General features: G+C 43.6%; 1 protein-coding gene across 1 annotated transcript in view; it reads right to left on the reverse strand.

The window, feature by feature from the left end:
- Positions 1 to 15,427, reverse strand: part of ELAPOR2 (endosome-lysosome associated apoptosis and autophagy regulator family member 2) — an 83,998-nt gene that overhangs the window by 11,440 nt on the left and 57,131 nt on the right. The window contains exons 9-16 of the mRNA XM_007656928.4: positions 12,261 to 12,441; positions 10,234 to 10,362; positions 8,363 to 8,453; positions 6,460 to 6,562; positions 3,983 to 4,120; positions 3,318 to 3,581; positions 2,535 to 2,708; positions 637 to 826 (exon numbers count right to left, since the gene is read on the reverse strand). Coding sequence (XP_007655118.1) covers positions 637 to 826; positions 2,535 to 2,708; positions 3,318 to 3,581; positions 3,983 to 4,120; positions 6,460 to 6,562; positions 8,363 to 8,453; positions 10,234 to 10,362; positions 12,261 to 12,441 — 1,270 coding nt within the window. The remainder of the gene's footprint in view (positions 1 to 636; positions 827 to 2,534; positions 2,709 to 3,317; positions 3,582 to 3,982; positions 4,121 to 6,459; positions 6,563 to 8,362; positions 8,454 to 10,233; positions 10,363 to 12,260; positions 12,442 to 15,427) is intronic.

A 15,427-nucleotide genomic window follows, 5' to 3' on the forward strand; every position in this document is an offset into this window, starting at 1 on the left:
TAAATAGCAATCAAAATGGGACAAGTGAACCATATTCAATCAATCAACTGGAATTTATTCAGCGCTGACTATGGGCAGTACACTGCACTAACAGCTTGTGGAGAGTATACTGTTACAGAGTTGACAGGCTCTTTCCCTGCCAATGACAAGCTTATAGTCTAGAGGGGGAGATGATAAGACCTCAATAGAAACAATTTAAAATATATCGAGCAGCAGCGTGGCCTAGTGGACAGAGCACGGGCCTGGGAGTCAGAAGGACCTGTGCCACTTGTCTGCTGTGTGACTTTGGGCAAGTCATTTTACTTCTCTGTGCCTCAGTGACCTCATCTGGGAAAGGGAAATGAAGATTGTGAGCCCCTTGTGGGACATGGACTGTGTCAAATCTGATTAGCTTGTATCTGCCCTAGCTGGGGCACATAATAAATGCTTAACAGATTACCATTTGAAAAAATAGATATATCATTTATAGATATATCATATATAACTTACAGATATAAGTAGGGGGACAAGACTTCTCTGGGGATGGTCAGAGGAGACAAGGATGGAGGTTCCTCTGCCCTGGGATTCCTGGAGCCTTATCTGCCCCTGTTCTCTATGGTGGTGTTCCTCTTGGAGATGCAACAAAACAACACCCACCTAAAAACGTATCCGCAAGGCTGATGGACTGAGTTGATAACGCTGTCCGGAAGCCCTTGCTCTCAGAAGGAATGATGGTTGACTGGCACACAAAGGCGCCAACGAATTTGGTAAAATCTTCTGACTCCGTTCCCATTTCCTTTACTGTGATATCGGTTATGTTATTGGTACACACAGCCATCTTCCTCCCCTGAGTGCATAAAAAAGGGAGCCATTTCCACATCAGAGAGACTATGGGCTGCTCTCCCAACCTCCGCCAAAAGGCACAAAGCTGAGCCATAGAGAGTGGTGGAACACACTGCAGACACCCCACCCACACACTCCAGAGAACACAAGCATCACACCTGCTGCCCGAGGAAAGTCTGCCTTAGGAAAGTAGCCCCTGTCAGCTGGGACATATTGAACAGAGGAAGAAAGCTCTTATAGGAAAGAAGTGTCAAATTTGAGAAGGTATAAAATGCCAGATGAATAGATTTAAACCTCCTCCAATCTACCACAGGCACTAGGTGCAGAGTAAATTTCTGAGCAGAAGGCAAAAGGCAGACTGCAACCAGTCGCTTGACGTCCTCAATAAAATCACAGTGTGGTGTCTGAATTCTAAACAGCCTCTTCCCACCCCTGATTTATTCTCCAATTTCTGCACTTCCAAGAGCTGCTGGCTCAACACTCTTCATTGTCAAAGACGAGGCTTGCCCGGTAACCGGGGGTGTTTCTTACAATGGTTCCCCAAAGAATGTTGCACAAAATGTCCAATAAAAGAGAGTCTATTAGCACATAGAAGCAGCCTGCAAAGGGCTGCTCTTCTACCCCTAGGTTCCAGCAAGAAATGTACATGATGAAAATACATTTTTTCACTTGGGCTTATTCATCATCACTGAGGGTGGACATGTTGGATGATGAAAACTCACTGACATTTCAGGAATTCAGTGTAAGCCCATCTGCGGGAAGCAACGTTTGTTTCTGCTCAAGATGTTATGATGATCAAAATATTTACCATCCTACCAACCTTTCTACCCACCCAATGGCAAAAAGAAAAAAGCACCCAGAATAGAATAAATAAAAACAGTCTGGATTTAACCCATTGGTCTGCTACTAACTTTTATAGACCCCCTTTCCTGGCTGGAATAACTGTTTTTTCTTCATTTAGAACTGAAAATAAAAAATTGATCAGAAATTCAATAGATCAGTTTTGGATGGTAAATCCTATAATTCTCTGTCCCAACAACCATAATTCTTACTTACTACACACATCTTCCATCCAGTGTCACATGCACAGATGAGTATTTGACCATGACACAAATCCATCTCCTATTCTTTCAGCTGAAAATGATATTTCCCAACACCCTTCTCCCATTCCTAGCCCCCAAAAGGCATCGATCTAGGATTCTCTTGAGATACCCATCACTCTTTCTGCTGCTGGGCTACCAAAGGTCACCCTAGCCCGTTGCTTTATATCCTCAAACTATTTCCATTGCTTTAAAAAACTCTTCCTGGAAAAGGCAGATTTTGAAACATCGCATAACCCCTCGAGTTGACAAGAAAAAGAGCAAAACAAATTCAAGAGACAGATACTGACCAAAGAAATAACTCCGGAAGACAACTCTGACTTGCTTTACCAAAAAAAAAAAAAAGTTCCACAGAGTGCTTATGTCATTGTACAGACCTTGATAATTTAACTGACTCTGATTGCATGGGACTTGTAACTTCAACGAGAACTTGACAAAAACGCTTTCCAGTACAACAGAAAAACTTATTTGAGGTTTCACAAAAATCGGAGTTCAATTCCTGGCAAGTTACTGTGGTTTTTAGAAAGATTTCTCTTGTTCTGTTGAATAAGAATGATCAAATTGATTTCATCCCAAAACCAACTCCTCCCCACCTGGATGGCCAACACTCACCTCATGTCCACATAAGCTAATGTTAAACAAATGGAAGTATTTGGTCCCTCTGGATGTGAAACTGGGGCCGTTCATTAGTGAGCCAGTGCTGCTGAGGTTGCTAAAGTCATAATTCAAACTCTGGTTTTCTTTGACATAAGAGAAGAGACAATCACTGAAGCAAAATGAATGGTCCTTTTATAAGAGGGGAAGCAAAAAGAATCAAAAAAGGAGAAATCATTAATGAGCAAGATCAAAGGTTGCAGATTTCATTTTTCACTTTAAAAATACACCGTTCCCTTACTTTACAGGGGCTGCGCTCTCGAGAAAGAAAGGAAGTGCTTGATAAATACCCTCGACTGATTCAGGGACCTCTGGTTCTCAATAAGCGCTTATGTTGAAGAGCCACTTCTCTAGAAAGAATTAGCACAGATGGAGCAAAAGCATTCTCAGAGGAGTTACCTGAGAAGAGTCAAAAAGGAAATCTTTCAACCTATCAGGTTTTCTCCCGACATACTCTCGACACGAGAATCGGGACCCACTGGCTACTTTCTGGACAGTCGCTTCCATTCTCAACTGAACTGGGGAAATTCATTTCCTCTGTCTGAGGATAATTCGCAAGATGCCATTTTTCATTTGTCATGGAATTTCTTCTATTTTCCCAGACAAAAAGCATCATTCAATATGAATCACCTCGTAGGGCTTTGTAGGGCAACAGGAAGATCTGTCTCTGCCTATGGGATCTGAAACCCACTAAACAGGGAGGACACAGGGCAGGTGACCGATACCAGAGCCATGCCATACCGGGGTGCTTTTGCTGCCCGGGCCACAGGGGAAGCAAGCCTCTTGGCCGTAGACCTGGTGAACGGACAGGTAGGTATCCGGGGGACATTCCCTGCACTGGTTGGTTTCTTTCTCAATGAAGTGGCCGACAGGGCAGGGCACACAAGAAGAGCCAGACTGTTCCGAACCCAGGGCACAGGTGCGGCAGGTCGAGGCTACTCCGTCTGCGGCGTTTGTGGCGGCAATGGAGTAGATCTTCACCATGTCATTTAGCAGGCGTCTGCTCTGAAAGGAGAGTGGAAGATGATGACCCTGAGTTAAATTCTCAAAAAGTTCATACTGGTATTCCCCAATAAATGTTTTCTGGCCAACCCAGTCCTCTGAATGACGTTCTCTGGCAGGGTCTAATTCTCCATATCCTGTCACTTGCCCAAAGTTCAAAAACAAAATAATCACAAAGGAATGCCACCTCCTCCACCCCATCAAAACTGCAGATGCTAGAGACACTTCTTAGAGACAATTCTCAGGGACAAGGTCAGACTCTTAATTTCCCAGAATGAAGTCTGAAGGGGACGTGCTCAGGATGTGTACCCAGTTGTCTCTTCCTCCTTTTTTTTTTTTTAAACTGGGAGTCTAGAATGCCCCTCTAGCATTGTCTCTGTCTGGAAAAGTCTGCATAGACTTACGTCTTGGCCCTGATTTGTCCTCTGGAAGGCCCACGTAAAGGTGAAAGTCGCATTCTTGGAGATGATGTGAGTGTAAGACTGCTTCTCTTTGGTTCCCCCCCACGACTCCACCACGTTGGTATTTTTCCTGTTAACATCCTATAATGTAAATGGCAAGGTCAGTTTTAATGAGAGAGCATGCCCTGAATCTACACGTACACACTTGGGCCACAAAGCAAAAGATCTGAAAGCTGCAGATCGAAAATCCACCTTCTGTCAAACCCTACAGCCCCAGGAGTGCTGCTCACTTTTGATATCCTGCTCTCACAGCTTCTCCCCAGAGATCTTCCTTCTTTCCTCCAATCTGGGGCAACTTTCCTCCCCAGCTCTGCACCCCCAGTTCTCGGACTCTCTGCTGCCCCAGCTCTCTAGACCTGCCTGCCATTGGCTTCTGCTCCCTGCTGTTCTAGCCTCACTCCCTGGCTCTACACCCAGGCCTGCTCCAGTTCCATCAATCAATCAGTGAGATTTACTGACCACTCACTTTGTGCACCGCACTGTACTAAACTCTTGGGAGAGTACGATACAGTAGGTAGACATGATCCCTGCCCTCAAGGAGCTTCCAGTCTAACAGTTTACAGTCTGTCTAATGTTCCCAGCTTTTTCAGCCTCTGACAGTCTCCCACTTCCTGGCCATGATAAATAGGCCCACAAAGTTACTGGAGAGCAGGGATCACGTCTAGCAACTGTACTGTACACTCCCAAGCACTTAGTTCAGTGCTCTGCACAGAGTAGCATTCTATAAATACCACAAACTTTATGGCAAACCCTAGTCCTTATCCCAGATTAAATAAAACGTTCCTTTACCAAAGGGATAAGGTTGAATTCTCTTCCTGGAGGGGCAGTCCCAGTTTTCTGGGGCTAGCCCCACATAATGGTTAAAACAAAAGCTACAGAAAGCTCATATCTGCCTGTGACTTGATCCCAAGTATTATGGATTTTCCAACTACTGTGCCTTCTAATATGAGCATGATATGTTTGCATTTTCTTAACACTATATGTTTTTACACCAGGTGAATTTGACATTAGGTTGGATCAGTCAATTAATCAATGGTATTTATCGAGTGCTCACTGTGGGCAGAGCTCTGTACTAAGCGCTTGTGAGAGTTCAAGGTAACAGAGTAGGTAGATGTATTCCCTGCCTACAACGAGCTTACAAAAATTCTCAGATTCTTCTTAACTTGTTAGCAAACTATCCAAAATGGTCCTGGCAACTATTATTTGGTCAGGAATAGAGGCCTTGTAGAACTGGAAAGTGCTAGGTTGGGTTTGAACGGACAAGGCAGGAGTGCCATGGCAATGACTGCTTCTTCCTACTGGCCCCAACACCCAGCACAACTGTTATTCTCTGGGGCTCAGACAAACGTGATGACGTTATGGTTCCTAGGATTGGTTTAGACAGAGGATGGCCACAATAGTACCTGTCTGTTCATGTTGAGAAGCACTGTGGCCCCGAGGATAGAATACGTGCCTGGGAGTCGGAAGGATCTGGGTTCTAATGCTGGCTCTGCCACTTGTCTACTGTGTGACCTTGGGCAAGTCACTTAACTTCTCTGGGCTTCAGTTACCTCATCTGTAAAATGGGGATTAAGATTGTTAGCCCCATGTGGGACATGGACTGTGTTCAACCTGATTAGCTTGTACCTACCCCAGCACTTAGTACAGTGCTTGGCACACAGTAAGCTCTTAACAAATACCTTAAAAAAAGTTGATTTTGTCTTCACAGCTTCAGTACTACTAACAGTACATGGCTGATAGCATGACTCTTTCTCCAATGCAAACTTGAGGCAAAAATAACAATTTTCTTCCTAAAAATTATATCCCCACAACATTCTCCCAGTCTCATCCAGGGTGCTTCAGTTAGTTTTTTCATATCCACCCTCAAATCTCTCCTATTTTAAACCTTTTCCTGCCCTTGCTTTCACTCTCTGATTCTCCACTGTGCAGCTCCCAATCCATTTTTTTTTAAATGGTATTTGTTAAGTGCTTACTAAGTGCCAGGCACTGTTCTAAGCATTGGTGTAGAAACAAATTAATCAGGTTGGATGCAGACCATGTCCCACATGGGGCTTTCCTCTGAGATACTTATTTTTCCCCAATATTCTCTATTTGTCTTCCTTAGAAGGAAATGTGTCTACCAGCTCTATTATATTGTACTCTCCCAAGCACTTAGTATAGTGCTCTGCACAGTAAACGCTCAAAAGCACTTTCGAATGATTGGGCCTGCCAGTTCCTGGTGGACTTTGGTTTTTTTCTGGGTGTTTTGTTGTTTTTTTTAAAGAATTGTGTGTGCTTGTAGGGTTACATAAAATGAACAGGAGATGCTGATTTAGACGAACAATAAGAACAGGAAATAACACAGCACATATGACCACTCTGACAAATTATTCAATTCCTAGACTCCGTTGTTCACTATGAAGGATCACCTTCTCACTTACCACCATGAAGTAGAGCACACAGTCAGCTGAACAGATGGTCTCAAATATAAAGGTTATTCTTCCTAGTTCAGAACCCGTGGCCCCTGTCATGGATGTTGGAGGTCTGTTGGCCAAAGGGAAAGGCAGTAATTTTGAGTTCTAACTACAATTTGGAAATCAAACGAAATAATAACAGAAAATAGTATTTGTTATGCATTCCATCTGTGCCAAGTACCGGAATAAGTGCTGGTGTAGGAACAACATAATCAGGTTGGACACAGTCTCTATCCCACATAGAATTCACAATCTAAGTAGAGGGGAGCTGTCATACAGATGAGAAAACTGAGACACAAAAATTCAGTGACTTGCTCAAGATTAACAACAGAAAACCCAGAAATCCCTCCACAAAACAACTTCGCCTCCAAAGAGAGATGTTCCTCCCCCAGTTTCCAGGGCAGCAGTTTGTCAGGAATCTATAGCCACCATGAGAGCTCAATGCCAGAGATCTATCTGTGAGGCTACAAAGAGACACAGAGGTAAACAAGGAGGCCTGAAGAGACAGTGATGCTGAGAGGTCCCCACAGAAAAGGAGGCAGAGTACACACAAAGACACACTTCGGGAAAAACAACTCCCTGGCTGACACACAGGTATATCCATACATGGTGAATGCTTTCATGTGATTCTGGTTTTTAAAAAGCCACAGTGCCCTAAATCTTGTGATGACACCACCTGCGGGTATAGGGGAAAACCCTCTTATCTGAGAATCACTGCTTCAGATCCACACTACACTAAGGATGCAAATACTGGAATCTTCTCAATGGAATGACACCAACGCAAACTAATACCCCTAAACATTGCTGGGGAGCTGACCATTTTACTGTAGAGTAGCAGTCCGAAAGAGAGGCTTAAGTGATTTTTTTAAGGAACTTAAGTGCTTACTCCATGCCGAACACTGTATTAAACAATGGGGTGGATACAAGATGATCAGGTTGGTCGCAATCCCTTTCCCACATTAGGCTTGTAATGTAAGTATGAAGGAGTAAGAATTAATCCCCATTTTACAGAAGAGGGAACTGAGACACAGGAGGATAAGTGACTTGCCCAAAGTCACACAAGACAAGTGGTGTGGAGCCGGGATTAGAATCCAGGTCCTCTTATTTCCTGGTCTGTACTCTTTCTACTATGCCACGGTGCATCTTGTGATTTGCCTTAGATCATCCAGGGATCCTTAAGGTGAAAAAATATCAGATCCCAGAGTACCACGACATTTGACAATGAACGTTTCAATTGAAAAGGGGAGGAGTAATTTTATTTGAAAGGTAAGTGCCTTTTGGGTGCCTACAGCCTGGGAGTCAGGAGAGCTGGGTTCTAATCTCAGCTCTATCACTTGCAGGCCACAGCTTTTCAGGGCCTGAGCCTCTCATCTGCAAAAATGGGGATTAAGTGCCTGTTCTCCTTCTCCTTCAAACAGTCCAAGGTGGGACAGGGATTTAACCTATCCACTTATATTTGATCTATTCCAGCACTTAATACAGTGCTTGCCAAATAATAAGCACCTAAATACCTCATTTATTATTACCCAATTCCATAACCAACTTCACTAAGTCATGTTCCCTCTCCCCAAGAGTCTGTCACTTGGGAATTTTATTGTTGTTTATAACTGCTTCTATTTTGAACTGAACAAGGGCTAAGGTAAGAATAAATACTACCATCCTTTCCATTCGTATATTCTTCTGGAAAGCCTTGGGCATTCATTTCTCTCAGGGAAGCTGACCTGACCAACTTCCTACATAACATTTTATTTTTCTACAAATACACTCATACAGCTTAATGCCAAGGAATTTCTACCCAGTGTCTTCCATCCCAAGACAACATGAAAAACAGTCAACCCAGCCAGAGTCAGAAAGAAGTGGTTTTTCTTACTTGAATCCTGGGATATGCAAGTTTAAGATGAGGTAATCATTATCAGAGCCTCCTGACCCACTTTGGATGTGATCACCTGCCACCTCCCAACCTGCAAAGATAGATGACTAATTTTAAAATCAGTGCAGAGAAGCAACCTCACGTGGATCAAGGCACATGTTTTTCTCATAACTCCCCCTCAAAAACTCCAGCATCACAAGAATTATATTCTCCTGAAGAAGCAGCCATGATCAATTTTGCCTGCAAATGACAAACCCACTTATGTGGTTCGCACACACTGACAAAGACATTTCTTTGCTCCTTGATTCCCAAGTGGGAAAGACCTGAGTGATACAGCTGAATAAGAATGGAGACACTCTTATCTTTCCCCAGGAAGGCATTCATTTTTCTGAAACAAAGTAGAGTTTTCTTCCATTCTAATATCCAGAACTTCTAGCTTTTAGCCTCCTGGTGATTAGAGTGTCTCAAAATGCCACAGTGGCTGTTGGGAATGAACAGGGGAAAGGCATCACCAGCCTACTTGCCTGGCACCTTCTGAAGAGCTCTCATGCCACAGGCCATGAAACCTCAGATCTGATGTGCTGGAAATAAAACTAGGAATAAGTGTCTCTTGCAGACAAAGCTCATTCTCCTCCAACTCTGTCCTTTCTTCTACTGTATCCTCGGGAAGACTAGATCTTGAAATATTTCATGTGGTAGTAAAGGCATTTACTGAGCACCTTCTGGGTGCGGGGCACTGTCCTAAAAGCTTGGGAGAGTACAATAAAATTATTAGGAAGTAATAAATGATATTCATTGAGTGCTCACTGTATGTAGAATACTGTAGTAAGCATGTGGGAGAGTACAGTACAACAAGAGATGGTAGACACGATCCACACCCATATGGAGTTTGTAGTCTAGAAGGGGAGATATTAAAATAAATTATGGGTTTGTTCACAAGGGCTATGGGGCTGAGGTTGGGGGGATATCAAGTGCTTAAAGGGTACTGATCCAAGTGCATGGGGAGAACAAGTAGGGGAAATGAGGGCTTTGTCAGGGAAGGCGTCTTGGTGGTGATGTAATTTTAATAAAGCTCTGAAGGTGGGGAGAGCGGTGGTCTGTCGCATATGAAGGGAGAGGTGTCCCAAGCCAGAGGAAGTGGACAAGGGGTCGGTGGAAAGATAGACAAGATCAAGATATGAGTAGGTTGGCGTTTAGAGGAGCTAAGTGTGCATAATAAAAGAAAATCCACATTCACTTCATAGAAGGCATAAAATATCCTCCACAACTTGCTGGGTAATGAGACTTTCAGCAGAGCCTGCTTTCAGTGAGTCACCCTACTCTCACCTAACCCCCAATCCATTAGGTCTACTTTTTTCTTACAAGAATCAAATGATGATGAGGAGCATCTCATTAGATTGTGGAATTAGACACATGTTCCAACGGCACCCAAGGGAAAGATTTTCCCCTCAATGTGCAACCATTTCACACCAGAGACGAAGGAGGGGGCGGGGAAGGTCCTGTCCATGAAAAGGCACTTATTTTTGAAGCACTTAGTACAGTGCTCTGCATGCAGTAAGCACTCAATAAATACAATTGAATGAATGAATGAATGAATGAGAAGGAATAAAGAAAAACCCACATGCTAAAAATATCCTTCAAATCAGGTCCCAAGAAGCATGAGACAAATGTAAAGCCTTGGTAGAGAGACCCACATGATGATAAAAACCTTGCTCTTTGTTTGTATAGGACCTGTGTTACTTGTTCTGAATTATTGGTGGCCAGATGTGTTTGGAATCTCTCAGCCCCCACAGTGTGCCCCGAGCTTCAGGTGTGGAAGAGGTAGGCTGATAGTATGCCGGGTACAGAGCCAACCCTTGGTGTGGACTCACCATTCATTCCATCGCACTTGGAGTTTCCCACGTTGAAGCAAGACGTTTTCATGTTGGCAGGCAGGATGTTCCACCACTTATACTCGAACCCCAGCGCGGGCTCCGTGCCCGCCGGACAGGCCTTGCATTCTACACGGGAGGCAAGGGGAGATCAGTGCACAGTCGCACAGATAAATACCAGCCTCCCCAGGATCCTGGAAATTATCTCTTCCTCTTTCACTAAGTTGCTTTAGCTCCAGAGAGAGAGCCAAACCTCTTAAATCTTTTCCTTTAGGAAAGAATACAATATTTCCCTGAAATCCATGAAGAAATGGAAGTCCTGAAACTAGTCCGAAAAATATACTTGGCCCATTCCCCATGGGAAAGAAAAAGAACTGAAGAGGGTTCTAAGTGATCTCTTTCAGAGTTATGATGTTCCTAGTGATAACCCCTGTACTGCAGGAAAAATCAATCAATGGAATTTATTGAGTGCTTTACTGAATGCAGAGCACTGTGCTAAGTATGTGGAGGAATACAATGCAACAGAGTTGGTAGATATGATCCCTCATCTCAAGGACTTTTATAACTAACCACACCAATTCTCTCCTCCCTCCTGACTCAGCTCTCTTCAGAACTTGGAGATCTGGGAGTCTAAAGGCACAACTCTGCAATAGAACAGCAGGAAGGCATGACTCTGCCCCCTGAGAATCAGGGTGAGGGCCCCACATTTGGCATTTTACCTGGGTTAGACTGGATTGGGTCAGAGGGCAGCCCAGGCAACAGACCCCTCTTCGGCATATCAGCTTCCTGCTACACACCTATCCAACCCACTGAACCTAGGCAAATATGTCAGGCCACAAATGGGGCTCTGATAGGTAAAATAATGCGGTGCTCTTTTTCCATCCATTGGGAGGCAGTGCTGCCTAGTGGAAAGAGCACGGGCCTGGGAGTCAGAGAACCTGGCTTCTAATTCCCGATCTGCTATTTGTTTGCTGTGTGACATTGGACAAGTCACAACTTCTCTGTGCCTCAGTTTCCTCATCTATAAAGGGGGTGGAGAGATGCTAATATGCCTGTCCTCTTGCCCTTTTAGATTCAGAACTCTGTGGAGTAAAGGAAGTGCATCCAATTTGCTTATATTGCATTTTGTAAGCACTTTAGTTAATAATGATGGTATTCATTATTGTGATTACTACCAGAATAGCATTGCAAATAAATTCAAACAATTTATCAGCCTCTCCCTCCCTCACTGAGGGCACTGGTAGTAAAATGGATTAAATCAGCAATCTTTGCAGTCCTGAGAGGGTAAATAGTTGCTTGTTTTTTCCCCAAAGATGTATTAGAAAGCAAATAAATTTTTAAATACATGATATTCTCCAAAATATAAAAATGCAATACAGTGACTAGCTATCTATTTATAAGATGACTGGATCTTTATGATCTCTAGATAGGTATGTTTGCTAATGAGATACCCATTCCAAAAAAAAAACCAAACCTAAAAAAAACTTAGAGTGTTGATTTTAAGGGACATATTTCTGATCTTATAACGTAAAGAATACATCAGTGTTCAATCACATTTGGTGTTCAAACCCATGACAGGTTAATTTGCCCATCCTCTAGAATCCTGTATTATTATTATTTTATTTGTTAAGTGCTTACTACATGCCGAGAACTGTTCTAAGTTCTGGGATAGGTACAAGGCAATTGGGTAGGACTTAGTCCCTGTCCCATATAAAGTTAAGAGTCTAAATAACAGGCACTGAATCCCCATTTTACAGATGAGGAAAGTAAGGTACATAAATCAAGTGACTTGTCCAAGTTCACATATCAGGATTAGAACCTGGGTCCTCTGACGCCCAGGCCTGTGCTCTTTCCACTAGGCCACACAGCTATTCTCTTAGCTAATTAGATATTGAACGCTGTTCTGTGAAAGGCCTCTGACTTTAAATACCATATCCTTCCCCTCACTGGACTCAGGCCTCCCTTAGGGAGGGGAAAGCAAGAGGAGAGGGTGCAGGTTTGACCACCCCTCAACTGCAACTGCTTACCACGAGTCCCATCTGAAAATGTTCCGGATGGGCAGGGGATGCAGGATGACGTCCCGTTGTTATAAAAGCCGGGGTTGCAAGGTGGACATTCCTTTTTCTCTCCGGAAGGTGGCAGCTTCATTGCCTCAGGGAGGTCTTCCCGGCAGGTCTTGGGTTCAATCCACTTGTACATGATCTGAGTCTGAAATAAGAGGCAGGGAAGTCACGGTCTGCATTTCCCTCACTTATTAATCTGAAGTCTTTGAGGAAAGGAAGAGGAGAAGCTGAGGGATAAGTCCAGTCCCATGACTAAACTGTATAAAACTACAACTTGGGAAAATAAACAGAATCACAAGAGAGAAGATAAGACTGGGGCTAAGGAGGGACCCCTAAGATTGGTAACCTCTGTTGTAAGAATTTCAATCAATCTCCCTACCAACATTTAACAGAATCCTCCAGAAAAAGACATCAAATAATGTTGTTCAGAACAAATTTACTTAGTGCTTAAGGTGTGCCAAGCACTCCACTTAGCATTGGGGATCAGATCAGACACGGTCCCGGCCCCACAGACTAAGGAGGGAGAACAGATATTTTAGCCCAGTGCAGTCACTTTCTGAGGTCTTACTAACGCTCCTGACCACAAGAAAAAGGGCAAGAGAGGGAAAAGGTAAGGGGGTATGGGGGTGGGGGGAGAGAAACATAGAGAGAGAGAGGGAGGGAAATGGAGGGTCATCTCATCTCTCCCCACCTCCAGAAGGAAGATCTATGTCTCTAGATGATCCTTGTCAGAAATAGGGACTTTACTGCCCTATTACTAGTAATACCAAGCATGAAAGTTTAGAAGCAATGCCTTGGAGCACTGAATCCCTAGTATTTTGATTTTTATTGCCATTGTTCTTGTCTGTCTCCCCCGATTAGACTGTAAGCCCGTCAAATGGCAGGGACTGTCTCTATCTGTTGCCGACTTGTTCATTCCAAGCGCTTAGTACAGTGCTCTGCACATAGTAAGTGCTCAATAAATACTATTGAATGAATGAATGAATGATTAGTAATTCCTCCTGAACTGGAGAAGGGCAGAGGCAGAGGAAGGGCAGAAGCCCCATTAAATTGGCCCTATACCAACCTAGGGAAAGGGCATAGGGACGCTTGGGTGGGTGAGTAATCTGTGCTCCATGGAGCAATCTGGTGGGTCTGATGCTCAAAATAGCAGTTCTTCTTAACTGTTCTCTGGGCCCCCGCCACTCTAGAAGCCCTCTACCGCACTTTACAAAGAAGCCAACACCTTAGAGAAATGTCTCCACAACAGCTTTACTATCTGCAATGTGGAGCCAGAACTTTTTTCAGGAGTTCCTTCATGTGTTGGCCAAAGCCTGTCCATCACACAATCAAGTGATCCATCAGTAGTATTCACTGAGCACTTACTGTACTAAGCACTTGGGGCAGTACAATAGAGCAGAGTTGATAGACACGTTCTGAGCTCATGACAAGCATTAATCTTTTATTTCCTGCCCCTACCATCTGCTCCCTTTTTCCAAAACCTAAACCCAGCAGGGCCAGCCTTCTGAAGCATTTAGCTCTGCACACAGTAAGCACTCAGTAAATAAATTGATCGGGGATCCAGAGCCACTAAAGCTCACCCAAACACTGATTTGAGTGAGCCTTCCCCGATTAAGCTCTTTTTTCCCCTGGCTCACTCTCCCTTCTGCTTCATCCATGCACTTAGCTCTGTGACCTTTGGGCATTTGATATTTGCTCCACACTCAACCCCACAGCACTCATGTACATATCTTTAAATTATATATTATAAATTATTTACCTATACTAATGTCTGTCTCCCCTTCTAGACTGTAAAATTATTAGGGTCAGGGAACATGACTCTAATTCTGTTGTACTGCACTTTCCTAAGCACTTAGTACAGTGCTCTGCACATAATAAACACTGATTGATTGAGTCTAGAGAGAAGAGGTAACACCTCCTCAAATAAGAAGATCAAATCACAGTTCAAATTCAAGGAGGCTGGAAGCTCAATTGACTAGAAACTGAGTTGCTGAATTGTACTATCCAAGCGCTTAGTACAGTACTCTGCATACAGTAAGTGCTCAATAAATACGATTGAATGATTGAATGAATAGAAAGTCAGTTTGATTTAAGAACTCTCACTTAAGAAAAGCTTTAAGTGGCTAGCCTTATGCTCCTGAGAGGGAAAAGTGGAATTCCACCTGATCCTGTTCCTTCCTTCCGACTCTCATAAGCCTTTCTACATGTTTACTGGTTCTCAACTATCTATGGGGGATTCTAAAGTCACTCCTTTCAAGAGCAAAGAGGGATTTAAAGGAGGGGTTATTCAGCACAAATATAAACCCCCAACTTCTTATTTTAAAAAAAAAAGTCTTAAGAGTTTTTTCACCAGCCTCCCAGCAAATTCTATTCTCACCAGATGTCGCCCAGCTTGGTTTAATTAGGGTCTTGGTTCGGATGACTCATTAGCCAAACAGCAAAGCAAATGAGCACAACCCTGAGCATATATATATCCTCTGCCTGCCCATCATAAGAAAAGTCCAGAAAAGAAGGCCTGAGAAAGCCCAGGTAAAAACCAGAAACCAAAGGGTCAAAAGTGCACTCCTCTCTCCCCTCTTCCCTGCTGTGGTGTGGCCTAGTGGATAGAGCACAGGCCTGGGAGTTGAAGGGTCTGGGTTCTAATCTCAGCTCCACCACCTGTCTTCTGGGTGACCTTGGGCAAGTCACTTAACTTCTCTGTGCTTCAGTTACCTCTTCTGTAAATTGACGGTTAAGACTGTGAGCCCCCATCTGGGACATGGACTGTGTCCAACCTGATTGCCTTGTATCTACAACAGAGCTTAGAAGAGTGCCTGGAATATAGTAAGCACTTAAATACCATTTTAAAGAAGTGACATATAAGAATTATTTAACCAAAACTCCAGTACTAGCTTTGGAAGATACATGGTCGGTGGGATCCCAAATCAGCTAGTCTAAACACCTCCCTCTACGCTCAGCCCCATCTCTAAATCATCTCAAACCAAGGAGTATCTCTAACAACTTCCTGGAAATGCAATCCAGTCTTCCCTCATCTATTATCTTCAATGTCCTTTCAGCTTTCTCTGTTCCAACCTATGAAATCAATCGAAAGTGTTTATTGACTGGTTATTCTGTGCAGGCTTCTTTCCATC

This window comes from Ornithorhynchus anatinus, chromosome 13, assembly GCF_004115215.2.
Source record: "Ornithorhynchus anatinus isolate Pmale09 chromosome 13, mOrnAna1.pri.v4, whole genome shotgun sequence".
Taxonomy (NCBI): domain Eukaryota; kingdom Metazoa; phylum Chordata; class Mammalia; order Monotremata; family Ornithorhynchidae; genus Ornithorhynchus; species Ornithorhynchus anatinus.